This window comes from Aulonocara stuartgranti, assembly GCF_965226115.1.
Source record: "Aulonocara stuartgranti genome assembly, chromosome: 6".
In the NCBI taxonomy this organism is placed as follows: domain Eukaryota; kingdom Metazoa; phylum Chordata; class Actinopteri; order Cichliformes; family Cichlidae; genus Aulonocara; species Aulonocara stuartgranti.
Window position 1 is genome coordinate 29,451,302 of NC_138944.1, and position 27,251 is coordinate 29,478,552.

Sequence of the window (27,251 nt, forward strand, 5' to 3'; positions counted from 1 at the left end):
TAAACAGCATGAAAGCAATTATCCATCTGGTCTTGTATCAACACTTCATCCTGCTGGTGTTGGTGTAAGGATGTTGGTACACTTTGGGCCTCTTACCACCAACTGAGCATCATTTCAGCACCGCAGCATTGCTGTTAACGATGTCCACACCATGACCACACTGCACCAATCAAAGTTTACAGTAAGATAATGCACCATGTAACAAGGTCCAGATCATCTTAATCTCGTTTCTTGAAAGTGACAATGAGTTCACTGTACTCAAATGAGCTCCAGAGTTTCTCAGTTCAACAGAGCCCCTTTGGGGTGTGATGGAACAGGAGATTCACATCATAAAAGTGTAGTTTGACGCTGTCGTGTCTGTATATACCAAAATAAGTAAAGCCCACTTGTTTTGCCTGATATTCTCTGTTTTTTTATCAGAATACGATCATTTGATCTCGGGTAAACTGCAGATTATAGTGTGGTCTGTAACATATTAGTAAATGGAGAGATTTTACAGGAAAAGAATAGGGTGGCATTCCCAGCATAAAGGTTCATTTAAAAATAACTTAAATAAATAAATAAAAATAATATTTTATAGCTTCATTGGCTGGGCATGTCTGCAGGACCACATAAATTGTAGTCTCCCGCCTTCTAGTGGCTCAGTCAAAGAAAAGCAAATTCCACCGGTTTTTGTTTGCGTAACTGTGGGCGAGCTCCTCCCACCAGGCCACAGACTATTGGTTAATACTCTAAGCAAAACCACGTGGTTGGTCAGTGGGTGCTGTCCGTTAAACCTGTACGGAACAGTTTCCACACGCCCGATTGTTGTGTAAGCGTCTCTCCCACCCTTGAACCTGCGGTAAGTATCACCTAGACGAAGCTCAGGCTGTAGTGAATGTGTGAAAAGGGAAAATAACTTTGTGTTTTCCTCAGTCATGCCGACGTCACCTGTTAAAACGAGGATCCCCCTCACCAGCTTTGGACACTTGGTAACAGAGGTGAAGGTAGGAAGGGGGCTTGATCCGGGGATTTCCAGGTGAAATGAAACGGTGCATGCGGTGGAGGGGGATTTAGCTGTAACAGAATGGATATGAAGGGGTTTAAAAGACAAACGGGAGGGGGGGCGGGGGTCTATAATAAACATTAAGGGGGGTCTTAATGTTTAGGCTATCATTTATGTGTTATAGTGTCATCAGTAAGCAGCAACAGCAGTTACCTTTGTCCTGCTTTGTCTTCTTTGATGGATCTGCCCAGTGAATGAAGCACATTTCCACAAGCAGCACAACGTCTTTATTACCTTTGACTTTATTATGTAAGATTGTATTTGGCTGCTATTCTGTACAAGTGAAATTCAACTGAAAGAGGCAGGAAACAGACCAGCTATTAAAAGAATATACAGAGGGCAACAAAAAAGACGGATCCTTAAAACTTGGGCTAAAAACAGTCCATGGAAACTAAAATCATCCAAAAATCCCAGTAAGACTTACATCATACATGCCTGTAACTGTACTACAGACAGATTAAACAATGAATGGGGTTGTGGGGAATTTCCTTAAAGATCAGAATCTGCACCAGGAGGACCCGGGGCCCCACTGCACAAGTGTTAGGTCTGAAATTCGTGTCTGAGGATTTCATCCTGGAACCTAAAAGCAGTCAGGGCACCGCCGGCTAACACGTGGAGGTCTTCTCAGACGCACTGCTAAAAAACGGTCATGCAGGAAGATGTTGCATAATTCAGCTGCATCTGCAGGCTCTTTCACATCTGTCGTATGTGCTCAGTGAGTAAAGAGAATGCAGCACCAGAGGCGCACCTGCCAGCTGTGCTAGGTGAGCTGCACAGAGCAGGTCCCACCGAGTCACAATGGCTTTTGCTTCCTGACTGGACTGATCGATATGCCTGAAGTGTTACTGTGATGATGGATCAGACTAGAGAGTTTGGGGTTTTTTTTAGATTATAAAATAAAGACCTGTTTATTAGCCTCTTAAATGTCAATGTAAATTGTTTATTTATTTATTTGTTTGTTTGTTTGGTGGCATTTATAATTTCTTAGTACCTTCTAGATGCCAGCTCCTCTGATTAATATATTTTAAAAGACTTCTCCTTTAAGTAACAAGGTGCCATTTCCGGCATAGATGTTTATCTAAAAATAAAATATAAATAGACTAAAACATTTAAAATGGTTTCTTTATTTGGCTCAGCATGTATGCAAACATATTATTTAGATGCTAAAATGTTAACTATAAACTTATTTATTCCTTCATTCATTTAATCAATGTTTGCAATCCTTTTGTTTGACCACTTGGGGGCAGCAGTCAATTTTATCTGAACACTTGTGGATCTGCTTTTTAGTCCTACACATATGCATGAAGTACTCTTTGTTACAAGGGAGCAGCCACCCGTATATTTTCATTATATACATGAAGTACACAAGTAAGAATAATATATGCCTTTAACTGTTGGTTTGTGCTGGTGAAAAGTGTCAGTGAGCTTGGGTTAAGGCAGGGATGTCCAACTCCAGGCCTCAAGGGCCGGTGTCCTGCAGGTTTTAAATATCATCCTGGGCCAGCACACCTGAATCAAATGATTAGTTCATTACCAGGCCAATAGAGGACTTCAAGACATGTTGAGGAGGTAATTTAGCAATTTAAATAAGCTGTGTTGGATCAAGGACACATCTAAAACCTGCACGACACCGGCCCTTGAGGCTTGGAGTTGGACACCCCGGGGTTAGGGCTTGCTTCTGTACTGGAGCTGTAATGTGCTCAGTGCTGCCCCCGTGCTGGCAGTGCAGAAGACACCACTGTGAGGTGGCCGGGCTACTTTTAAACTGTGTAAAAGGGAACCACAGATTCCCGTTGTCATATGATGCGTTATTATTAGTAGTAGTAAAACATAAAATGCTGACTGTAAGCAGTTTCAAAGTTACTAAGCGATTGATTCAAGAGAAAATAAACAGAAGACAGGATGTTTTTCATTTCAGTCTCAGTGATATTGTAGTTCATTCCTTAATGAAAGCTACAATTTAAAAACCATATAGACAAAGTGTTTGAGTTTTTTTTTTAACTTGTTTGTATATAGATCTAGCTTTATATTCTTTCTTATTGTGTGCCATCTGTAATGTTTGACTCAAATACCCCACAGAACTGGACAGCATAGCGAGCTCCCCTCCTCTGTCAAGCTGTCACCCTTAACCCATGAAGTTCAGGAACTGTGGGATATGATGTTTGTTTAATTGTCATGTAAATATTAGGCAAGACTGTTACATTTGGTATTTTTCATTAATAGTAGTACTATACTTGTACATATCAACAGGAGTTTGACTTCAGTTTTCATACACCGGCTCCTTCCAGCTGTAGAGCTGATGCTGGTTTCAGCTGTTGTTGTTTCAGGCTCCGTTTGTCTGTTTGAAGGGGAAGGTGGATATAAGACTACTGTTGTAACCACAAGAAGAAGAAAAACAAAACAAGCTCACTGCTGATTTTCAAAAATTATTTCAGTTGCACTTTTTCAACTTTTATTGACGTGGTTTCACGTATAAGGTTTCAGGAGGAACAAGAGTTTCCTCTCTGCTACGTTAATAATATGAACCATAGCGGCAGGACAAATCAGCAAGATGAAGAGGAGCATTGTGTCCCTCCTCGACCCTGGCTCACTTTATCTAATGTTCGTAATGGGAAACTATTTCCCTCTTCACAAGAATTCTTTCATTTCCTCGTAGTTTACTGTAAACCTGATGTTCTAGATGAATGGTTCCCTTCATGGAAATCAGTGCATGTGACAAACGCCTAATTGTTGTCCCAAGTCTGGGTAATCAGACAGACAACAATAACCGTCCTGACATTTATCAAGCACAGGATTAGTTTGGATGTAAACGACAATCACATAAAGCTCACGGGCTTAAAGTGCTAGTAAAGTATATCTATGTTTTTTGTTTTGTTTTTTTCCTCTCATGCTAGCTGAGTATGAAACACAAACCATGTGATAAAGTAAGCTTTGTTTAGCACAAAGTGCTGCCTGGCTGAAGTCCACTCACCACTGGCTGTAAAACCACAGCTTAGTCGGTTTCACACCTTGGTTTTTCGTATGCATGATGCAAATGAGATGTGGTATGGCAGTTTGCGAGTTTTACAAATGCGGGTTCTCACATTTGTTTGCTTTTTACAGAGCCAAGCTAGCAGTTTCCCTCTTTTTGTGCTAAGATAGCTAACAGTGGCCTGACTGTAGCGTAGCATTCGCTGTTTAGAGTTGTATATATGGATTCTAATTTATCGTTTTAGGAATAAAAGTGATCGATAAAATATGCTGCTTATATTCTGTCACTTTTTTGGAGTCTGTTGACTCCAAAGGTTTGATATTTAATAACTACTGCTTTTAATGTTTTTGCATTGAATTGGTGTAACGAAATAGAACTGTTCAGGCCCTACAGGTTTGGAAATGATGTTCAGGTTGGGCCAGTTTGACTGCAAAGTGAAAATAAGGCACTTTAGGATCATTTTGGTTTGACAACAGTGTAATAACTCACCCCAACAAACCATTCAAGTATGTGGGAGTTTCCATCCTCTCCTCTGCCTAACGATTGTAGTTTTTTGGCCCCTCTGTTGCAGACATCCTTTCTGTCTCCTCTCGATCCTCTCTATTCCTTTGTTTTCACACTCATCTTCTTCTTTCAGCTGCTCCCTTCAGGGTTTGCCATAGTGGATAATCTGCCTTCTGCTCTGTCTGTAGCATCGTCCTCTGTCACACCAAGCCTCTACAGGTCCTCCTTCACTACATCCACGAACCTCCTCTGTGGTCTTCATTTTTGCTTTCTGCCTGACAGCTTCATGTTCAGCATCCTTTGTATATATATCCTTTTGTGTATGTGTATGTATGTATGTATGTGTGTACGTGTGTATGTGTGTACATACATGTACATGTACATACATGTACATATGTGATGTAGCATAACTTAAGCAGCAAGGAAGGTGATAAGTAAATAGCATTAGCAGACGATTGAAGTTCTTTTATTTTCCCTTTTACCATAAACAATCAATCAGGCATGCAAAAATCCCACTGGCTTTATACAAGACTTTGCCCATACCTGACCTCGTTAGTCCCTACCATTGAAACAAAATAGGTCAAACCAAATAATACAATTCTAAACAAAGAACAGGAATAAAGTCATGCATGAAACTGACAAACTCATTTACTCAACTAAATAGTTTGTAAAGTAAAACACTGCATACAATATAACTCAAAAGGCTACTTTAAAGAAAACAAACAATACTATACAAAATGAAAAACCCTCCATTTGGTTACACCCAGTGATCCAATCATTGACCTCATGACCCTATATAAACAGGAAGTAGTGGGCGGCCCTTCCCATACACCTGTCTCACATATAGGACCTGAATGCACAACATGGACACCATGGTAAGTATAACCAAACGTGTGTACGTGTGTACGTACATGTGTATGTACGTGTATGTACATACAGGGAGTGCAGAATTATTAGGCAAGTTGTATTTTTGAGGAACCATGTTCTCAATGAACCCAAAAAACTCATTAATATCAAAGCTGAATGTTTTTGGAAGTCGTTTTTAGTTTGTTTTTAGTTTTAGCTATTTTAGGGGGATATCTGTGTGTGCAGGTGACTATTACTGTGCATAATTATTAGGCAACTTAACAAAAACAAATATATACCCATTTCAATTATTTATTTTTACCAGTGAAACCAATATAACATCTCCACATTCACAAATATACATTTCTGACATTCAAAAACAAAACAAAAACAAATCAGCGACCAATATAGCCACCTTTCTTTGCAAGGACACTCAAAAGCCTGCCATCCATGGATTCTGTCAGTGTTTTGATCTGTTCACCATCAACATTGCGTGCAGCAGCAACCACAGCCTCCCACACACTGTTCAGAGAGGTGTACTGTTTTCCCTCCTTGTAAATCTCACATTTGATGATGGACCACAGGTTCTCAATGGGGTTCAGATCAGGTGAACAAGGAGGCCATGTCATTAGTTTTTCTTCTTTTATACCCTTTCTTGCCAGCCACGCTGTGGAGTACTTGGACGCGTGTGATGGAGCATTGTCCTGCATGAAAATCATGTTTTTCTTGAAGGATGCAGACTTCTTCCTGTACCACTGCTTGAAGAAGGTGTCTTCCAGAAACTGGCAGTAGGACTGGGAGTTGAGCTTGACTCCATCCTCAACCCGAAAAGGCCCCACAAGCTCATCTTTGATGATACCAGCCCAAACCAGTACTCCACCTCCATCTTGCTGGAGTCTGAGTCGGACTGGAGCTCTCTGCCCTTTACCAATCCAGCCACGGGCCCATCCATCTGGCCCATCAAGACTCACTCTCATTTCATCAGTCCATAAAACCTTAGAAAAACCAGTCTTGAGATATTTCTTGGCCCAGTCTTGACGTTTCAGCTTGTGTGTCTTGTTCAGTGGTGGTCGTCTTTCAGCCTTTCTTACCTTGGCCATGTCTCTGAGTATTGCACACCTTGTGCTTTTGGGCACTCCAGTGATGTTGCAGCTCTGAAATATGGCCAAACTGGTGGCAAGTGGCATCTTGGCAGCTGCACGCTTGACTTTTCTCAGCATTCAGAGAACTGGTCTCTGAATGCTATTGACACCCTTTTCTCAACGAGAAGTCTGGGCTCGGGAGAGCCTGAGTGCCCTGGAGGGACTTTCCCTGCCGGATACACGATGGACGGGTGGCAGAACTGGAGGGTCGTGTGCCTGGCGGGACTGTCGATCGAGGACGCTGAAGATATCTATCTATTCGGAACCGTGATAACAGGGTTCTTGCTGATCGGAGTTGGCTTAGCCCTGGTTTACCACAGAAATAAGAGAGCGGAACCAGCTGTTCAAACCCCCCCAAGGCTGCCCGCTGGAATCGAAGCGACGGGACGAGGCGCGACCTCTCACAACGAACGTAATATGGTTAACACCTTGGAGACGCTTGCATCGGCTGTGAAGGCTCAAAGCAACAACATTGAGCGTATGGGGGGATACATCAGAGAGAGGCCTGCTCAAAATGGGACCCTTGAGCAACAGTTGGAAGACATCGCGGAACGGATCACTGCTGCTGTGAGGTCTCAGAATCAAAAGAACGACAACACCATGGAACAGAAGTTTGATACCATCATGGGGAGGCTCGCGGCTCTCCAACGGGAGATCGAGAGGCCAGTGTCGGAGTGTTAGGGCAGCCTGAAAATTCTCCTGGGCTGCTCGCATGGAAATTTACAAAATCAACATCGAGATTTGATGTGTATGTATGTGTATGTACATACATGTGTATGTACGTGTGTGTGTGTGTGTGTGTGTGTGTGTATTAGGGGTGCAACGATACACAAAATTCACGGTTCGATATTTTTTCGATACAAAAAAATGTTCATGCCTTTTTAATTTGTCATTTATTAAAATTATAAATATATATTTTAACTCAAAAGTACAGTTTTTAAATTGTATGTTGCTGAAACAAAAAAGTAATAAAAAAAATTAATATATCTCAGGGCTCGCAAAATTTCAAAATCCCTGGTAGCCCTTCGGGCAGGGACTCTTCAGTTTTTGGTAGCCCAAAATAAATTTAAGTAGCCCGAATAAAAAAAGAGAGCAATTTTTTGATTGATGTTTTGTTTCCTTTACAATATTATACATTAAAGTATAATATTGTATAATTATATAATATTAACTTCTTATCTTGTGCCCGTTTTTTATTTTGACAGCGAATGCGCACCTGCGGACCACTTATGTGCAGCCCTGGTTATTTAGCTCGTCATATTGCAGCCACAGAAATTCTTTTGTCCATGAAACCATAAAGCTGCACTTTCTTTTTGCCTTATAGTCTGATTTGTCATAACTTCTCCGTTTTGTGGTAAGCTTTTCTTTGGCTGTCACTTCTTCACCCCGACCTGTCTTATTTGGCTCAGCAGAACTAAAATATATATCCTGCTGCTTTTACACACACACTCACATAACGCTCAGCGATTCTCTGCGCGATCAACCTCTCACATGTTTAAGCTTGCTGCAGGAGATTTCACTTGTCATGTTTGCATAGTAAGCTAACGATTAATAAGACGATGTCAGAGGAATTGGTGCACAAATTATCATCACTCACAGATCAGTACTGTCGCTCTCTATACACAGTTCGCGCGATTGCAAAGTGAAAGCAAAAAACAAGCGCAAATTCAAACGCGATTTCAATATGTCACATATTGACAGTGGCTCGCCGATGCCAATGACATAATTACCCAGCTACATTTCCGAAAGAATGCAAAAGCATTGACATATATATTTCCTTCCTACGACAGGCCGACGGGCAGGGCAGAGATAGATTTTATAGCCCGACTGGAAAAATCTCTAGCCCCGGGACGTCGGGCTAGCGATTTTGCAAGCCCTGTATCTGATTGAGGAATCACTCATCTTTGGAAAAGAGAGTTTATTACAGAGAAATGGCTCTTTCCAAAATAAAAGCTATACTATACGCTTCTTCTGGGCTATATTCTCAGCAGCATATTAAACATATCAGGTCCCCATATGGAGAATCATGTGCTAACGGCTGTCTAAATGACTCGGGTAAAGTTTGTAGCATGCGTGCTTGTTGTTTTTGTCTGCTTCCACTTGTCTTTGCACTAGGATGATGTCGGTGTAAATGTGCAGTCATATTCGTTGTGTTCCCACTAGTGCTGTCAGCGTTAATCTCGTTGAAATGACGTTAACTCCACAACACTGCAAAACTCAGTTAACGAGCTACCGCGGATCGCCCCGTGCGTGGGGCTAGACTGCCAACACGTTAACGAGCTAACTGCGCTAACACACTAGCTCCCACCCATGTAATTGAGCATTGCGTGGCACATCCAACATACTGTTTTACTTTAGTCCATGACGCGCTTACCTTCAGGGTCATACGTCACATGAAAACCAAAATAATTCCAAACGCCAGATCTGAATGAGGGTGGGGGAGGTTCAATTTTCCATGTTGCAAGGAGAGCTTAACTTCTGTCTCGCTAGCTTGCCCTGCCCTCAGTGAATCTGCGTTCGACTACTCCGCCTAGGCTGCACTGTCGAGCGCAGATCCGCTGAGCGCTCAACACAGACAGCATCGTCAGAAGGAAAGTTGATAAAATAAATTAAAAATTTTGTATTGTTCATACATATGCGCACCGAACCGAAAGCACAGTACCGAACGGTTCAATTTCGATACGAGTATTGTTGCACCCCTAATATAAATAAATATATATATATATATACATACACACACACACACACACACACACACACACACACACACACACACACACACACACACACACACACACACACACACACACACAAAACATATTAAGGATTGTACATTAACATAAAATTGTTATACACACACATATGAAGAGAGAGAGAGTATGCATAGTATGCAAACGGCTACCAAACAGCCATCATAATTCATCATACAATGAGAACAGGACAAATCAACAATTGACAATGACTAATTAATATTAAAATCTGTAACGTAATGTATTGTTTGGAGTTTAGTCTGTTACTGTTGCTATTTTTACCATTTCTTCTGTAACTCACATAATTTCCTTAGGGATTAATAAAGTATTCTGATTCTGCTTGTTTCAGGATGACCTGCCATTATCCAATGACACATCTGCTTACCTGCATCTTTTGCTCGTTTCTCCTCCTCTTCTTTTCTCTTTTTCTAAACTGATGACCTGATGGCTTTGAACTTTTCTTGTCCATCTTCCATTGGTTTTAATTTTGCACTCCAGTATGAACACCCACCTCAACCCAAGGATCACCACAACATCACAGATTCACTTTGTCTAGGGTGCATTTCTGAGATTTCACACAAACCAGGATTCAAATCATGAATACATAATGGGCTTGGATTTACAACATTATAAATGAAATGTGCTCTATTTGGAAGCAGCAAGCCCCCCCCCCCCCCTTTCAACAGCATGTGTGTGAGACTTTAAATCATCAAACTGTAAATTTTAAATTGTTATTGATCCCTTTACCCCTGGTCCTAAAGTGTATATTTATTTTCTTACTCTTCTTACATATATTTTTTGCTTGCTTGCACTGCTGTAACTGGAGCCTTGTCGTGTCTCGTCTCTCTATATCAGGGGTCCCCAATCCCAGTCCACGAGGGCCGGTGTCCCTGCAGGTTTCAGATCTCAACCTGGGTCAACACACCTGAATCACATGATTAGTTCATTACCAGACCTCTGGAGAACTGAAGACATGTTGAGAAGGTAATTTATCCATTTAAATCAGCTGTGATGGATCAAGGACACATCTAAAACCTGCAGGGACACCGGCCCTCGTGGACTGGGATTGGGGACCCCTGCTCTATATACTGGACTGTATGTAGCGGAGATGACAAAGTTACTTTGACTTCAGCAGCAAGCAGGTGCACCGAGGGCTCTCGCGCTCACTTTTCGTGTATAGAATTTCGAAAAAACATTGGTGCAAATTATAAATCTGTATTATAATGTCTGGTGTTTTCTTGTTTGTTGGTTTATTTTTATTTTGTTTTACTTTGCGAGTTGGTTATTAGATGCTGCTCCAGCCGGTCAGAAAATCCCTCGCCGCCCCGCCCTCTCCTCACTGCGCCGCAAGCAGCAGGCGCACCTCGCAAACGAAGGGCGTCCTTACTCCCAGCAAATGGGTGATAGAAAACCGATCGGTGCCTATGCCATTCCCAATGTGCGCTGGTTGACGTCGGGGGAGCATGAGTACAAGCTTTTTTTTTTTTTTTTTTTTTTTTTTTTTTTTTTTTGGCCGATGCCCGTGATGCCGCCCCCCACCACGATGCCGCCCCGGGCAACCGCCCATGTCGCCCATATCTAAAACCGCTACTGTGTACTACTATGCTGCTTTCCTTTTTTTCTTTTTTGTCTCTATTCTGAATGTGATTGTTGCACTTTGTACCAAACTATTTTAAAGCTTTCTTTACTTAATATTTTTGCAGATTACTTAAATTACAATTGATCAAAGTACAATATTTAAGCAATTAAAGTCTTTGACGGCTTTAACAATAAAGAGATATACACATCAAAAAATCAATAATTATATTCCAGTAACATCATGTATATTACTCAAGTGTCATTACATATGTGAATGATTGTAACTTTTACTTAGGTAAAACATCTAATTACTTTTTTACCCTCAAAAGTCAACAAGATTATGTTTAAATTGTTATTCAGGTCCGCTTTTCACATAATAACTCTGCATTAGGACTCAGGGCTGCATATGAGCTTGAACTTGCTCCCCTCCCCCATTTGCCACCCAATTTTTAAAAATCATTTAAACACCCCTGATATCCTCTTTGCTTCCTCTGCAAATGTCCAAACCATCTCAACCTTGCCTCTATAGTTATGTCTCCAAACGGCTCGACCTGAGCTGTCCCTCTAATATGCTCATTTATAAGGTCCAATGTCCATATAATGTCTATATAATGTTAATTCTTGTTGATCCCAGTGAAAATCTTATCTTTAGCTTGGCTTCCTGTTTTTTTGTGGGTGTTACCATCTCCAAACCATAGTTCACAGTTGATCTCACATCCCGTCATGTAAACCTTCCTTTCCCTTTCTTGCTTTCCCTTTCACTCTTGCCATTGTTTTCAACCCCACTTCTGCATCTGTCTCGTCTTTATCAGCATGCCTCTTTCACCCTCTCCTTTTCATTTCTTATTTAGTGAACCTGAGCTCCTGTGTATTTGTGCCCACTAGCATACACCGACACGATTGGTAAAAAAAAAAAACTCAATAGGGGGGAAAAAAGGCATGTGACACATGCAGCAATCAAATATATTAACAATATAAATCATTTTAATAAAAGGAATCATCACAATACATTTCAAAGGGTGTCCCACTTTAACTGAAATGAATGACCCATTTTATCTAATACATTACGGTAAACTGGGCCAGGAGGTAAAGAGATTTCTCTTCATTTTACAAAATTTTATCTGAGAGAGATCCTCATAACAAGGGTTGTGAATTTAGAGATGTCTCTTTGCTTGTTATTGATTTATTAACCTTATTAACAAGTGAGATTTCATATGTTCGTTCGCTTGTCATCTGACAGTTTCAAAACGAGGTGTTCCCCTTAGGAACCTCAGACCAAATAAGATCAAATGCTAAATATCAGGTAGTGTTTTAGCACCAGTTTAAAATGTCTTGCAGTCAGTCACCAGCTGTTAACCTTTAAAGAGATGAGATGCTAAGATCCTAAAATAACCCACGTTACCTACAGGCCCAATTTTCACCCAGAGCAACCACCTTTTTTTTCCACTGCTCAACAGACAAAAAAGTAGCAGTTAAAAAAATTTAATAATTGAAATTTGTAGACTTGAGAAATGTTATTAGCTTGTTTATTAAGGGAAAACGCTTAGGATGTTGCTACAGAGTTTAATGCTAATGGATGTGGAAGCTGAGCTAGGGTCACATAGTACAGGTTCACGACCAAATCAGCTTCATCAAATTCAGACGGTATGCTGGGTGTGATCTCAATTACTAGTAACCAGTGTTGGCTAAGTTACTTTAAATTAGTAACTTAGTTACATTACTAGTTACTTCTATCAAAAGTAACTCAGTTACTTCAAGTTACTCGTTACTTTCAGAGTAACTAGTTACTAGGGAAAGTAACTTTGGTTTAACTCAGAATTCTCTTGTTAATGTGTTGCTTCCATAACTGGATACCCAGCAAGATTGCCAGTCTTCTAGCTTGCTTACTTGCCACAAGTGCACTGTGCCACCTACCAATAGAAAGGAAAAAATAATGTGCACATTTCCACGAGAGAAATCCCACGCCTGATTTTATCCTAGCCTGCTTTTTACATCCAACACAAAAACTGCAGTCGTGGTGCTTTCGATTGTACTCAGAACTCGGAAATTCTGCCTTCTGAATAGGAAGATGTAGGTAACACCAGACTGCAGATGAGCTGCATACAGGGCTGGACTGGGACAAAAAAATCGTCCTGGGCATTTTGACTAGAGGCCGGCCCACCATTATAGGAAAAATCATAAAGCCTCTGAATGAAAACAAACACTGCTGTGACAGTGATGTACACTGTTTTGATGGTATATATGTATCAATCTATCAGTCGTTTGTTGTAAGACTCAGATAATTATTTTTTTAAAAGTGAGACATTTTAAATGAGAATAAGAAAGTATTTCCTTGTGCCCCCCTCTCCCTTTTAATGCCCTACATGGACCCCTGGCAACACTTTACTAGATCCGCCCCTGCACAGTTACCAGCTGTCAGCTACTTAGAAAAGGATCCTGGTGTTATTTGTCTCTCAGAAACAGTTGATAACTTCCCTTCAACTCATTCATGTCACCTAAAAGGTAAACCTGTTTCTCCATCACAGCTCTGATGATTCAGTAAGGACGTCTCCTGGTTTCATCTTCATGTTTCCCTCTCACCACATAACCAAACCGATATCATGACCAGCAGCTTTTTTGCAGCTGTGGCTCCAGCAAACATCAGCTGATACTAGAAATTAATATTAAATAAATTCTAACAACAGCTGATCAAGCTTAAACGTGCTGCTGTTGTTTAGCGCGACATCCGCTGGTTTCCTCTTTCTGGCGCAAAGTGGGCGATAAACAAACAAGAGAGAAAAGCCGATCAGCTGATCATTGATCAGTTTCATGATTGAAGTACAAACAGGAGAGGGAGGGGGAGAGGATGAGAGAAGAAGAGGCAGCTGTGCAGCGTAAACACAGAATAACTCCAGCTTTGTGTCTTTTTCATTGTAGCTGAAGTCCGGGACAAACTGTTCCTTTTCACCTCAATAAGAAACGCGTAATATTTTCTCTGAATACCAGACGATTCCGTTTTTTACAGGACGGTTGGCAACTCTAATAATTAACCTTATGAACAAAATAAAGTTCAACATCAGTAACATAGCACCCACCCAGCTGTATAGAAACTCCGTCATGCTAGCTAGCACGCAGTACGAAAAATTCAGCATAACAAAAATAAACTCCACCTAAACTTGGTTCATATCTGACCCAGATGGACTGCAGGTCATAACTTCTTACCTGAAGTTCAGTTCAACTGACACTCTCGGACCGGCGGCTGCTTCGGGTCTCTCCTCTTGCCTCCCTTTTCCTTCATCCACCTGCTGCCTCCACCACTTGCTAATGTTATTGAATCTGTGGAAGCTCCGCGATAGCCACCACAGGAAGTAACGAATAACGAGCCTATCTAAATCCCAGTAACGAGTAACGCGTTCCCGGTTTTGGCATAATAACTAGTTACTGTGCTCTTACCACAATAATAACGTAGTTACTGTAACGCGTTACTTAATAACGCGTTAGTCCCAACACTGCTAGTAACAAGTGTGCAATCCCACTGTTGCTTTATCACGCTACTCACAGAAAAACGTGCCTCTACATGCAAAGGTATGCACGTTCCACATCATCTATTTCTAAAATAAATTGCTTAATTTCTTCATAAAGTTTTCATATTGCAGCTTTTATTAGATTCCACAATAAACACAATAATAATTCCTTAATTAAAAAACGCAGAGTGCGCTTACTCAAGCTTTGTTATTGGGTTTTCCTTTTGTTTATTTTCCGTAAGTCTGTTCATCATTTAATCTGGTGCTTTCACATTCGTTCTGACTGGGTTTGCATAATTCTGAGGGCATTCATCATGTGCTTCTATTGTATGTGTTTGTTTGCCAGCTTTTATTTTCTGTTTTCTTCATCTTTTATTTTATATCTTTCAATGCACGTTTTTTTAAAAACGTCTTGGAAATGTGTCAAAAAATATCACAGATCTGATCTCAGCACTTCCTCTTACTGTTTCTGTGTTTTAGAGACAGCTGTTTGGCATTGAGGCCCCTTCTTCTGTGGAACTGACGGGTTGGAGGAAATACTTTAATAGCTACACTCTGCAGGGTCGCAGAAATGTACTTAACCAGCACACACTTTTATACACACGCACACATCTTTATAGAGATATTACACACAGGCGCGCCGACTCCTCACAATCCCAAATGTTTCCTTCTCTTCTCTGCAGTGTGTCTTGGCTACTTATGGGATCTTTGCAGTAACGGCAGCTGCCTACTTGGTGCTTAGACAGAAGAAAAAAGAAAACCAGACATCCACCTCCTCGGCCTGAGAGGCTAATGTCTTGCAGTCATGCCTTTTCTCTGTGATGCGAGCAGTACTGCACCTTCAAATGTGTCAGCTGCAAGTTACAGAGTGTTAATAAATACTTTGTCCGTGCTTGTCTGATCATTATTCATTGATATAATGAACAATCTGTCTGCTGCTGCAGAAACGGCAACAAAATCCGTAATTTTCTTATCCGTTTATTACCATTAAAGCAGCATGTTTTTCTCTATAAGAGATATAAAATAAGAAGAATGGCTGCACATTTTTCACAGTTTGATTCATGAATGCATTCACGTTCATGACTTTGCTTGTAATCCTTTTTGAATTCTTGGCTGCAGGTTGATTGACGAGGTAGTCGGTTAACCTGCAGTCTATTGACATGCTTGACATGACATGGAAATAATTGCAGCCCTTTGACTATGCACTTAAGCATAGTTAAGCATTGTTATGCAAAGCTGACAGAACAAAAAGGAAACAAGAGTCTTACCTGAGATCTTATCACTGAGGTTTACACTTACTTTACACCACCGGGCTTTGTAAAGCATGATGTCCACAGGTATGTGTGAGCCTTTCTTTCATTTTGTTATAAATATAAACTAAACTTGTATATAAACTGAAATATATCCACAAAAAACAATTTTTAAAGCAAACAGCGCTGTAGTAGTAAAACCATCAACCCATCCGTGATGCGGATGTTTGTTTTATAATCGGTATTGGTGTATTTTTCATGCAGCTGTAACATTTTTAAATAAATATAGTTATTTGCATTCAAACCAATCTCAAATTTAGTGTGCGTACTCGCTACGCACGCACGCACACACACACACACACACACACACACAGGCTCTGCTGTGAGATCACATGATTTCAAGGAATCTGCGAGCTGAAGTGAAAGCGAAAGTGCGGTCGCGAACACCTGAATCAACGGTTTGAAGCGCGCATGCGCGTTTGAGCGAAAGAAGGAGCGCGTACGTTCTCTGAAAACGAAATCATCTTTTTTATCAAACGAGTTGCGACTTTCTGGGGGCGAGAAGCCGACTGTAGCTCACTGCTGAGACACGTAAGTAGGCTTAATTATTCCTTTAGCTCACATTGTCGCTGAAGCTTGAGGCTGTTGAAGGAATCCAAGAAAGCTGAAAAAGAAAAGTGTCATTTTCTCATTAAGTGTGGGAACTTGTGACAAGCTTTTCCAATTTCTTTAAAACACATCAGCGTGACAGAGGTAGCTGAACTCCACCTTCAAAAATCCCCCCACCTTAAGTAAATCTGTTGTATAGCACAGAATTTTGCAGCTGAATCTGTGGAGGATGTTTGGCCACATTTGAGCTTTTTCTAAACACTTTTGCAGCTCTTTGCAGTTTTAACTCGTCCTGCTGGTTTTACTGTTATTTCCGAGCTCCAGCACTCTGTGTGAAATGCCACCGTGTCTCTGATTTAAGGTGTGAGTCATAAATGCTCTCCTCTTGGGCTAAAGTAACGCCGTGTCATTGCCCTGCTCCACTGCTTAATATCTGTGGGCGTGTGAACCTATGAATTAAAATCTTAAAATCGTTGTCACTGGTTCTTTTAAATATATATAGATATATATAATATGTCTGTGTGTGTGTGTGTGTGTGTGTGTGTGTGTGTGTGTGTGTGTGTGTGTGAGAGAGAGAGAGAGAGATAATGATAGACTTTTACGTCATTGTGAGACAAAACTGTTATGTTAGCTGATAAAATGCAGCTGTAAGCTCATTGCAAACACTGACACTAGAAAAAATGAAGTTATTATAACTCAGTGTAATATTTATAAACATTGACAATAAAAAAGGGAAAATAAAATTAATTTGAACTGTTAAAATATATACATTCTCTACTCACTGCTTGGTACACACTGTACTCCTTAGAAAGTATTGATCAGCATCAAGTATTTGCATTTTATTCTTTATTGTAATGTAATTTTTTATTTGCTTATCTTAAATTTGAAACACAAAAATCTGTACAGGACGGTTAAAATGTTTTCATTGCTTTTGTTTTAAATGAAAAGCAGAAAATGTCACCACTAATCTGCTTACCTCACACTTCAGAGGAAATTAAGTCTTTTTATACACCTTTTTAGTCTCGCTTGATTGAGAAAGTGAAAGCGTTCTTCTGTCATCAGTTGTGTTGTAGCCGCCCTTACTGGTGGTTTGTAACACACAAACATGTGGTTTACTGTCAGCCGCACACCCTTTAAGTCTGGATTGGGCACCCATGCTGGGAGCGTGTGCCATGACAGTGTGCGTTACGCTATATAAAGCCAGGGCGTGTTTCAAACATCAGCTGTGCGCTCATCAGGAGGCATAAAACATGTACACCAGAAATGACAATGTGATTAATGCGATGTTAAGTGTTTGTGAAAAGCTGAGGATTAAAGTTACAATATAAACTCTCTGCAGCATGGCGTCTCAAAGTGCACTGAGCAACAGATGACCAGCCGGGAAGGAGTGAATGATGGAGGATCTGCCAGTGAAAAACGGAGTAACTGGTGCAACAGGTGGTCAAGAGGAGGATTGTTCTTTGTAGGATGGTCAGAGACAATTGCAATAAAGTGGTAGTACAAAGCCCAAAACAGAGCCACGCAGCCGAACCACAGAGCCCGAGTGAGCCCTCTGAAGAACACCGGGAACAGAGCCCAAACAGAGCGGAGTCGAGAGAGCTGGATTTACTGCACTGGGTCAAAAACAACTGTGAGGAAGACGCTGAGCTCTGGGTTAGTGTTCGCGATCACTCACTGCTGATTTTACTCATGTTGTTTTTGGTGATAGATTGTTTAAATATTAAAAGCACTCAGCAGGCAGAATACCACATTTTATGCCTTTATTGATTATTCGATCATTAACATGTGTGCACTAAACAACTTTAATGTTGCAGCTTTTTAACTACTTTACACACTGCTGGGAACTGTCTTAAATGTCCATCACAGCTCATTTGTCAATTATACATTTGTATAGATCAAAACTAGTAGCTACTGTTATCAAACAGATACAGTGGAGGAAACAGCAGTTTCCCTCAAAGTGAGTAAAATTGAATGCATTTATAAAGATTTTCAGATGTACAGAACAAGTACTTGAGCGTGTACTTTTAGGCAATGTCGTGCAAAAGTATATTTTTAAATCCGTTTCTTTTTCATTTAAGTTAGGCTAAAAGCGAAACTAAATAATAATGCGATTGAAAAATTCAACGGTGTTTGTTTTACATTATTAACAGTATGATGGATACTAATATAATATGACAACATTTGTAAAAGTGAAACTACAAGTGACCCACAAACGTTTGTTTTTAAACTGCTATCAAAATAAAAGCTGATAAATTTATTAAGGAAAATAAACGATATGGCTGGAGCGTGGCGGTAATAAACTCGGTCACTCAGACCAGGTCGGTACAAAATGACACTCCCCGACAGGAAATCGTTGTTGTTACAAGGAAAGTGTTTGGAAGCCTCCCTGGCTTTATCATTGGACTTTGAACCTGAGCATGCCTCCCCCTCATGAGCCAAGGATTTACAGCACCATTATGGTGTTGGTAGTGGTCTTACAATGTTATCGCCCACAGAGCGCATCTTGTGTCAGAGCAAAACGTTACAAGTGGCGCTTATGGAAATTAACACGTGAAGTGAACTGATAAAGTTTCTAGTAAATGACCCAAGCATTGAGTTCACGCTGAGAAAGTGAAAGAACCCTTTGTGGTATGGCGGTTTCAGCTATTCGGAAAGTTTCCAGCAACATTCCTTGCTGTACATTTTTTGTTTATTACATAAGACGCCGAGTCACAAGTTCACGTGATGAGCAAGCTTAACAAAAAAGAAAAAAAGCACTCTAATTTTAAAAAAAAAAAAGACATTTCAAAGATTTTAAAATTCTTTGAAATGTTTTTTTTTCTCTAAGTGGCTGTATAGTTGCACCACAAACCTTACAAATCAGATTTTTGTAAGTTTCAGTTTCTTTCTGATACCTCATTTGTGACCGATGTGCAATAATTTGTTCTAAAAATACTTGACAGGCGTCATTTAAGTTTCATTTAAAGTAAACTATTATGCTTATTTTAACTTTCAATGTTTTATTTTATTAATGGACCATAGTGTTTTTTTGCTTTATTCACAGTTAAGCCTTTCAGTTCATCACTGATCTGAAACAAGCTGCTGTAGCTCCTCCCCCTTTAAGGCCACCCCCTCTTTAAGCCAGCTTTCTTCTAATTGGCTGCTCCTTTAAAACAAAAGAGCAGTGGGTGGGTGGGGCTTGATGTCATGCAAAAGCAAGACTCAAACAGACTGTGGGAGAGTATCTTCTGGCTGGCGGGGAGCGCTTGTGCACTGACCTCATCACTTAAAACTTTGCCTCACGTTTTTAAAGAAAAGCAACACAGGCAACATATATTTAGCCTTAGAGGCAAAGCCGAGGGCAAGAAAAAGCACAGCCTTCATTTTTGTTTAATCAGATTAGGAGCTGTTCGCTGTAGGCAGTGAAATCTCTGGTGTACCATCAGCAATAAAGACCCTGCAGCCACCAGAGAACACTTTGATTTATGTGCGTTTTTCATCATATTGACTGGACACGTCTGATCTTCTCCGCTGTAGGAAGTGACTGGAGCTGATTCCGATGGGTTGCCCACACACCTCCGTCCGTTCACCAGCGAAGCAGAGTATAAACTAGTAAAAAGTACTTACCAGCAGCTTCTGCAGAGTGATTACTACTGGGGATCCCTGACCATGGAAGAAGCCCACGGAAAACTCAAAAATGCTCCTGCTGGAACCTTCCTTATCAGGTAGTCAGCGCTGTTTTTCTTTATTTCTCTCTTTAACTGTTGTGTTTTTTTCCTGCTTTTTTCCCCCTTCATCCCATTAAAGCTAAACCAATGCAGTCCATCTCATTTGCCAAGCTCATGTGTAGTGACTGTACACCGCTGTGCTGTTGCAGGGACAGCGGGCAGCCGGATGTTTTCTTCACTCTGAGTTACCAAAGCGACGATGGCCCGACGAGTATTCGCATCCAGCTGAACAAGCTCCACTTCAATCTGTTTGGCAGCCAGAGGACTTTTCCTTCACTCTTTGCTCTGCTGACTTACTACACCAGCTCCTGCTGTAAACTGACGGTGCCCTTTCGTATTCACCGCCCAGAGGGTCTGAAACAGATGTGCAGGAGGGCGTTTGTAGGCATGTTTGGAGCAGATAGGATAAGCACATTACCTGGTCTCAACAAGCAAGTGAGAAGCTACCTTTGGGCATACCCTCACCCTATATAGACCCATGTGCTCCAAGTTTCTGTGTCAGGACGTTGTGCTATCACAAGGATAAAGAATTTTATTTCTTACTTTTTAAAGAAGTTATCCTTTGTACTATAAATGAGAGATAATAGAAGATCACTGCAGGTGACTGCTATGAATGATATTATTGGAGAGACAAGCGAGTAGAAGGCCGTAACCATCACAGGTAGAAATGGCTACATGAGGTAATTCAGGCAACCTGCGGCACAGATGGACAACCTGAAGGTTTCTGGTTGTTGAGAGGTTATTTGCACACCTTCTGAAAATGTATTGTTTTACAGATTTGACAAAGCACGTGTTAACGTTGTTTTGTTTTGGGGTTTGTTTTGGGGGGGGGTTTATATGCACTGTCAGAAGTCAACAATGATTATTTATATAACTAAAGTTTCTAGCAATTTTCCCTTTAAAGGCTGCACCACTGCCTGTATGGTGACATTTCAGTTTGTCGTGCCTATGAAAATGTCATAACTGCTGCTGTTTAAAGCTGCACTAGCTGATATCTGAACTTATGAACGCATGAGCAAGCAGCCATGTCAACAGCTCATGAACGTGAGGGTAAATCAACTGTAAAAATCCACTTGGAGTGATGGTTTCTGGCTCGTTCCTTCTCTTTCTTTTTTTGCGTTGCTTGTTTGGTAACATTAGGTTAATTATCTCAATATCTTGGTACAAAGGTTCATTTGCTCTGGATGATCGGGGGAAACAGAGGAACGGATTCCAACCGCTAAATTGATGTTTATAATTCACAGAATTTGCAGTTAATACGATTCAGATATCGGTTAACTTCGCCGCGGTTCTTTATGAGGTTGCAGATGTAATCTTCCCATTACAGAAGGAATCCTCTTTTTCTGTTATCTCACAAAAAGAGGATTCCTCCAGCTGTAGCTGACCTTAGATTCTGTAGTTTTGCTCTCACCTGTATTTAAAAAAAGCATCGACTTTGTGTTTTTTGTCTTTCTGTTGGGGTTTTGTGTTGGCCTTCTCCTGCCTGGCTGTCAAGGGGGTCGGCTACAGCAGCTAAACTAAGCAGCAGAGTTGACTGAATGTTTGTTTTTGTCACTTTCGTCTGTGTAGATTCCACCATAATTCTTTTTTTATGTAAAAGTATTGATTAATGCAACTGATCAACACTTGAAATGATTCTAGTTACTGTCTTTGGTCTTCTGGTACAATATGCATGTAATATTGTCTTGTTCATATTGAATAAATAATTTTTTATACTAGATAAAATATATGTAAACCTAAGACTTGATTACTGCCCACTCAAAGACAGGAAGAGGAATACAAATCACTTCCTTTCTAGTAAGTATGTAAGCTTTGAAGGTAAACATGACAAAAACCTAGAGAATTTTTCAAAACAAGAGTAAACAAACACAAGTGTAAATATATTAGTTTTTAGCTGTTTTTTGGCTTTTATTTTGGGGGGGGGGGGGGTTTAGCCATTGAAGGTTTTGGTCCTGTCAGTTCACCAACAGCTACAGTACACTGTGCAGAGCATTACGAGACAGTAGTGTAAAAAAATGACGCTTTGCTTGCTGTGCTCTGCTCAACTTTATGACAGTGGGACATGAGTCTATTTTTAGTAGTTGTTAGTAACAGGATACACATGTACTTCTCAAGATGCGATTGAGGTGCAGGTTTTAATCACTTTTCATGCATTTTCAGAGGCTCATTATTAATCGGGACAGCTGACCGACGAGCACTTTCTTTATTGCACATCAAACAGCTATGACCTTTAAAATATTTTAAAGTCAGGTGACTTTTGTCTTTTTATCTAAACAATAGATCAAAAAAACTTAATTGGCAAGTGAAAGCAAAACTTAAAAAAACAAGTAAAAGGAAAGCCTTACACGCCACTCTCCAGGCAAAAGTCTCGCCCCTACCTTACTTTATCTGTAAACTTGACCTTCTTTTTGCAGTTTTATTTATTTATTTTGCAGTTTTAAAGTGACACATATTTCAGAAACAATAGTTTCAGATTGTTAAAGGACCAATGCGATGGTTTCAGTGGAAGCCTTGTTTGCATTCCTTTTCTGAAGTGTTTAGTATGAATCAGTCACAAAGATCACCTCTGTGAGCATGACTAACTACATGTCTGTGTGATTTCATTTTAACCAGACTGACTCTGTGTGGGTGAATTAAGGCCCACGTCTTATTTGGGCTCTGTGCTGCATTTAGCGGTGTTACTCCGGCCTGGTATAAAGCTGACGCTCAGCTGAAAAGCTTTTTGATCATTCGTTCAGACAAGCGGTGTGCACACAATGCAGTGCAAAAGTGTGCACATACGCACATTATAGATTTTTTGTGGCTTTCCGTCATCTGTTCCACTTCCTGTCCTAAATCTGACTGGCAGTGTCCCCTTTAGTCTAAATTAGCCCTGCACCAGGGACACACACACACACACACACACACACACACACACACACACACACACACACACACACACACACACACATATCCACACTTTCCTGATCCTCAAATTATCTTTGTCTCATTAACCTTAAACAGGCTGATGTGAAAAAAAACACCACTGCTGTAACACACATAAACGCGAGGAGAGCTTATTTGTTGAACCCCTTCCAACAACAATGCAAAGGTAAAGAGCTTTTTATAAAAGGCTTGTTAAGCATTAACAGCTCATATCAGTAGCATTAAAATGGACATGCTCAAAGGCCTGTATAGATTTTAAAAGTGCTGTGAGTTACACCAGTGAGAAAATAGCCCCATCTGTCTTTATTGCTTATATATAGATACCGTATTGGAAATATGCCCATGTCTGTGGGCAGGCACATCATCAGCCTGGGCTTTCACGGCTGGAGCCTCGGGATCTTATTAATGAATAATATTAATCAATAATATGGTAAATACATAATCATCACATCAAAAATTTGATGTTTGGATCATTGAATTGGCATGTGATGATTGCATTGCTTTTACAACCAGTACAGGAGAGGGAACAGGAGGAGTGGGCAGAGGAGATGAAGAGTGCAGCAGGTTGATGACACAGTAAAAGAGCAGGAAAGGTGATGAAGAGGTGAGCACAGAAAAGACCAGACAGAGGCAGCGCAGTTTGGAAGGGCTCAATATGACACAACAGAAGCAGAAACAACGAGAAAAACTGAACTAACATTATCAATGTGTCAACATGCAGCCTTATACATGAGTGCTTTATCAGCATTGTGGTTTTACTACTGATGCTCAAAGTCAGCCTAAAGCAGGGATTACACTTTCTGCTAGGGGTTAGATGGCTAGCGCGGGGCTCCACGTGGACGTCCACATGCCTTCCTGATTTACATCACAGTACAGCAGCTGTGAATCATAATGTGGTGTTCTTAAAGCAGATGTCAAAGAAGTATAGAGTCAATGAGTCCATGTCAATGTCCACAAAGGAGTATAATCTAGGCTTAGCACCCCTGACTTTAACCATTAGCTCTGATATTTGATAATAATTTTACTTTATAATCTAACTTCAAAAATGTGTTTCTGAGCGAAAATCCAAGAAGATTTCAGGGATGGGTCGAGGCACCACTGTTGTAAGGTCTTGGCAACGCTTCTGTTTGTGACCCATAAAGCTGGAAGAGACCACTTCTCTCTTCTTGGTGTCCTACTTCCCCTGTCCTCAGTATTGAGGGGTGGGCTCATGTTTGAGCAGGACCTTCAGTTTGATCCCAGCTGCACACCTGAAATCTCTGTATAAGGAAGACATTCTAAATATCTTAGTCATAGTTTCTGCTATTAGGTGTTTCCCAGGTCACATTTTACTGTGATCTCACACACACGCACACACGCACACACACTCCAGCACAGCTCGAGTGTGACTAGTTATTATTATTAAAAAACTGCTGGGTGTCCCGTGTGGTCGCGCGATCCCGGTCATAGCTATGAGCACGCCTCTTGCACGCGACTGCGTGTTTATATGACCTTTCTGACCGGTGACCCTCAGGAGGGGACCTTATCGCTCAGGGGTTACAACAACTGGAGTGGCACGCGTGCGTGTGTAGTACTTGTTTATGTAATGCCATATGTAATTGTGACCGCTCGCGTGTGCGTGCGCGCGCTGGATCTGGCGCGAGCTGGTCCAGCACCGCGGCGGCGACAGCGGTCGCACGTTAAACATCAGCCACCCATGCGTGTTATTCTGCGGACTGGGGACTCGTGAGATTTGAGCTGTGCGGGCTTGACCCGACAGATGGGAGGGCGCTCGAGCTCCACCGTTTTCACGCACGGCACGCACGTCGACCCGGTGAAATCGTCACGCTGATAGAATCTGTGGAATCTGTCGCGAGTGTTCCTGCGCGCGCGGTCGGAGAGCATCCCGACAGAGAGCGAGGTCCGGTCGGTCGGTCTGTAGTCGGTGTGGGTCCGCGGAAGGCTTTAGCGTGCAGGGGAGCTGCAGAGGGACTTGCGCTGGACTCCTTGGCCGAATCAGAGCATCCCATTCCCGGCAGCATCCATCCCTCCGCGCCTCAGCTCCAGCGGGAGGCCGGGAGCGGCGGCAGGATGTAGCAGCGGATTAACGGAGGAGAGAGGGGCGCTCAGAGGAAGAGAGCGGGACCGAGGCGGGACGGAGGGGACATGGGGAAGGACCAGGAGCTGCTCCAGGCCGTGAAGACCGAAGACCTGCTGACAGCTCAGCGGCTTCTACAGAGACCACGGCCAGGGAAAGCCAGTCAGTATCCATCCATCCATCCTCCTGTCTCTGTGTCACACACACACACACACACACACACACACACACACACACACACACACACACACACACACACACACTGCCCGTCATTATCAGGTCAGGACAGTGCAGGCTAAATCTGATGTGATGCCATTTAGCCTAAATGGTGCACTGTGCGTGTTTGTGTGATGGCGTGCGTTTCTCCTGCACGCGTGTGTGTGTGTGTGCTATGACGTTGAGTTTGTGATAGTGATGACGTTGCACATGTGTGAGAACAGTCATCAGGATGTAATCTGAAATTAGGAGCGCTTGTCATCCCATTCCCCACAACTGATCTTTTCTGTGTGTGTGTGTGTGCGTGTGTGTGTGTGTGTGTGTGTGTGTGTGTGTGTGCGTATGCGCGTGTCTACGTGCGTGCGCGTGTCAGACAGAAAGGTGGAAAGTGGGTACGCACATAGGCCGTGCACCGCTCGCGGGACAGGGGGATTATTGGTGTGTGAAGACGCCAGATGTTAGTGGTAATAATGTGACGATCGTACACGTGCAGACATTTGCGTGCGCGCGCACAAATGTGATGCTAAAGCATGCATGTGCGCGGGTGCCTAACATGGAGTCAGCTGGGACTTGAGGTGATAATTAGATTTCAATTACAGCGCTGAAACATCTCTCCTCCTCTGCAGTTTCACCATAAGACCCCTCTAAGCGCCTCTGCTTCTCTTCCTTCTCTCACCTCATTTCCTCTGCTCTGGCTTCTTCTCGCCTCTCCTCTCCCCGTGTTTCATCTTGTCTTCTCTCATATCATCTCTTGCCTTCTACTCCTGCGCTTTCCCTGTCTCTACCCTACCCCCCTTCTCATCTACCGTCCTGTGTCATTTTCTTCCTTCACTCATATCCTTTCACGTCCTGTCTCCTTCCTGCCTATTCACCTGTTTTCCCCTTTTTTCATTTCCTCCTTCCTCCCTCACTCGTACCTCCTTTCCACTACTTCTAACCGTGCCGCTCATGTTTCTGCCTCTGTCATCTCTCTCCTCTTCTACCCCCCACCACACACACACACACACACACAAGCAGCCACACACAGCCGGTGTTTCCTCCATGTTCCTCTCCTGCCCCGTCCTTTTCCTCTCTTCTCGTGCGTTGTTTGTCTCTGAACATTCCAGCAGTGCTGTGGAAAAGAAGAAAAAACTGCTTCTCCTCAAATGCCAGAACAGATCAGGCCTGAGTGCTTAGTCCACTGCACACTGACAAAGAGAGAGAGGGTGGGGTGGGGGGGTTGTGGGTGAGGGAAATGAGGGTGAGGAGGAGGGTTAGCATGTAAGCAAGTGAAATGTTCAGATATGTATGCAGAGAGGTCAAGAGACAGGACATGTTGGAGGGAGGTTAAAGTGTGTGTGTGTGTGTGTGTGTGTGTGTGTGTGTGTGTGTGTGTGTGTGTGTGTGTGTGTGTGTGTTTCAAATCCAGGTTTATGTTTGAATAATTAAACAGGATGCCAGGTTTCTCTGCTGGAGAATTGTTGCTTTCTCAAACGCACACACTGACACACCCCAGACACACAGTTACAGGCAGGTACATACGCACACAAACACAAACACACACACAGGGACACACTTGACACATCGGGTGTTAGTCATGTGCCTGACTGTGTTTGTATTATTAATAGTATGCTAATGAGGTTCAGAGCAGCACTGTGGCGGGTTAAAGGGAGGTTTTGCTGTGTTGGTTATTTGCTGTGTTGAAATGTCACACATTGATGCTGTGGATGAAAGGAACAGAAGCTTTCCTGGCATGACCACCTTCAGAGGCCAGAAAACCACAAATTTCTATCAGTCGTTATCAGTAGCTGTTTACACGCATGCACCGCAGCCCTGAACTTTTCCAGACTTTACCCAACTGAGGTGGCAGTGAGAGCTCCTATCGCAGGATCAGCTAGATCGAACTTTACAGCAGTCGCTGACCTGGCATGTGAAGCCTCATTGTGCCAGGGCGAGCGCCGAACACACCATTTTCTGCTGTGTGATACATGTGAGAAACTCTGGAAAATACCCAGAGGTGATGTGAACAGGTAAAAAAGTGGTGTGACTAAAAAAAAAGCCTTCCTTGGTCACTGTGGTCACTGTCTAACTTTTAGATTTCCAGTCATTAGTCAACATTTTCGGAGTTATCCGCTCTTCCGTGATGCCC

At 41.9% G+C, this 27,251-nt stretch overlaps 4 protein-coding genes across 6 annotated transcripts in view; 3 read left to right on the top strand and 1 right to left on the bottom strand.

Moving 5' to 3' along the window:
• Positions 1–9,817, bottom strand: part of LOC309708593 (protein kinase C beta type-like) — a 62,275-nt gene extending 52,458 nt beyond the window's left edge. The window contains 1 exon segment of the mRNA XM_082536777.1: positions 9,644–9,817. Within this exon segment, the coding sequence (XP_082392903.1) occupies positions 9,644–9,727 (84 nt within the window). The 5' untranslated portion in view covers positions 9,728–9,817.
• On the top strand, positions 750–15,231 carry LOC309708595 (ATP synthase membrane subunit K, mitochondrial-like). The gene is made up of 4 exons (XM_082536779.1): positions 750–841; positions 916–986; positions 14,820–14,912; positions 15,023–15,231. The coding sequence occupies exons 2-4, from the start codon at positions 918–920 to the stop codon at positions 15,122–15,124; spliced, it is 264 nt and encodes an 87-aa protein (XP_082392905.1). The 5' UTR covers positions 750–841; positions 916–917; the 3' UTR covers positions 15,125–15,231.
• Positions 15,232–15,338: 107 nt separating this feature from the next.
• On the top strand, positions 15,339–21,630 carry socs1b (suppressor of cytokine signaling 1b). The gene is made up of 4 exons (XM_082536778.1): positions 15,339–16,180; positions 17,538–17,851; positions 19,715–19,902; positions 20,055–21,630. Exons 2-4 carry the CDS (start codon positions 17,666–17,668, stop codon positions 20,377–20,379), a joined length of 699 nt encoding a protein of 232 aa, XP_082392904.1. The 5' UTR covers positions 15,339–16,180; positions 17,538–17,665; the 3' UTR covers positions 20,380–21,630.
• Positions 21,631–24,398: 2,768 nt separating this feature from the next.
• Positions 24,399–27,251, top strand: part of LOC309708975 (uncharacterized protein) — a 48,705-nt gene continuing 45,852 nt past the window's right edge. For 2 of the 3 annotated variants that reach the window (XM_082537376.1, XM_082537377.1), the window contains exon 1: positions 24,399–25,069. In XM_082537376.1, coding sequence (XP_082393502.1) covers positions 24,976–25,069 — 94 coding nt within the window. In that variant the 5' untranslated portion in view covers positions 24,399–24,975. The remainder of the gene's footprint in view (positions 25,070–27,251) is intronic. The other variant, XM_082537380.1, reaches the window with a different exon arrangement.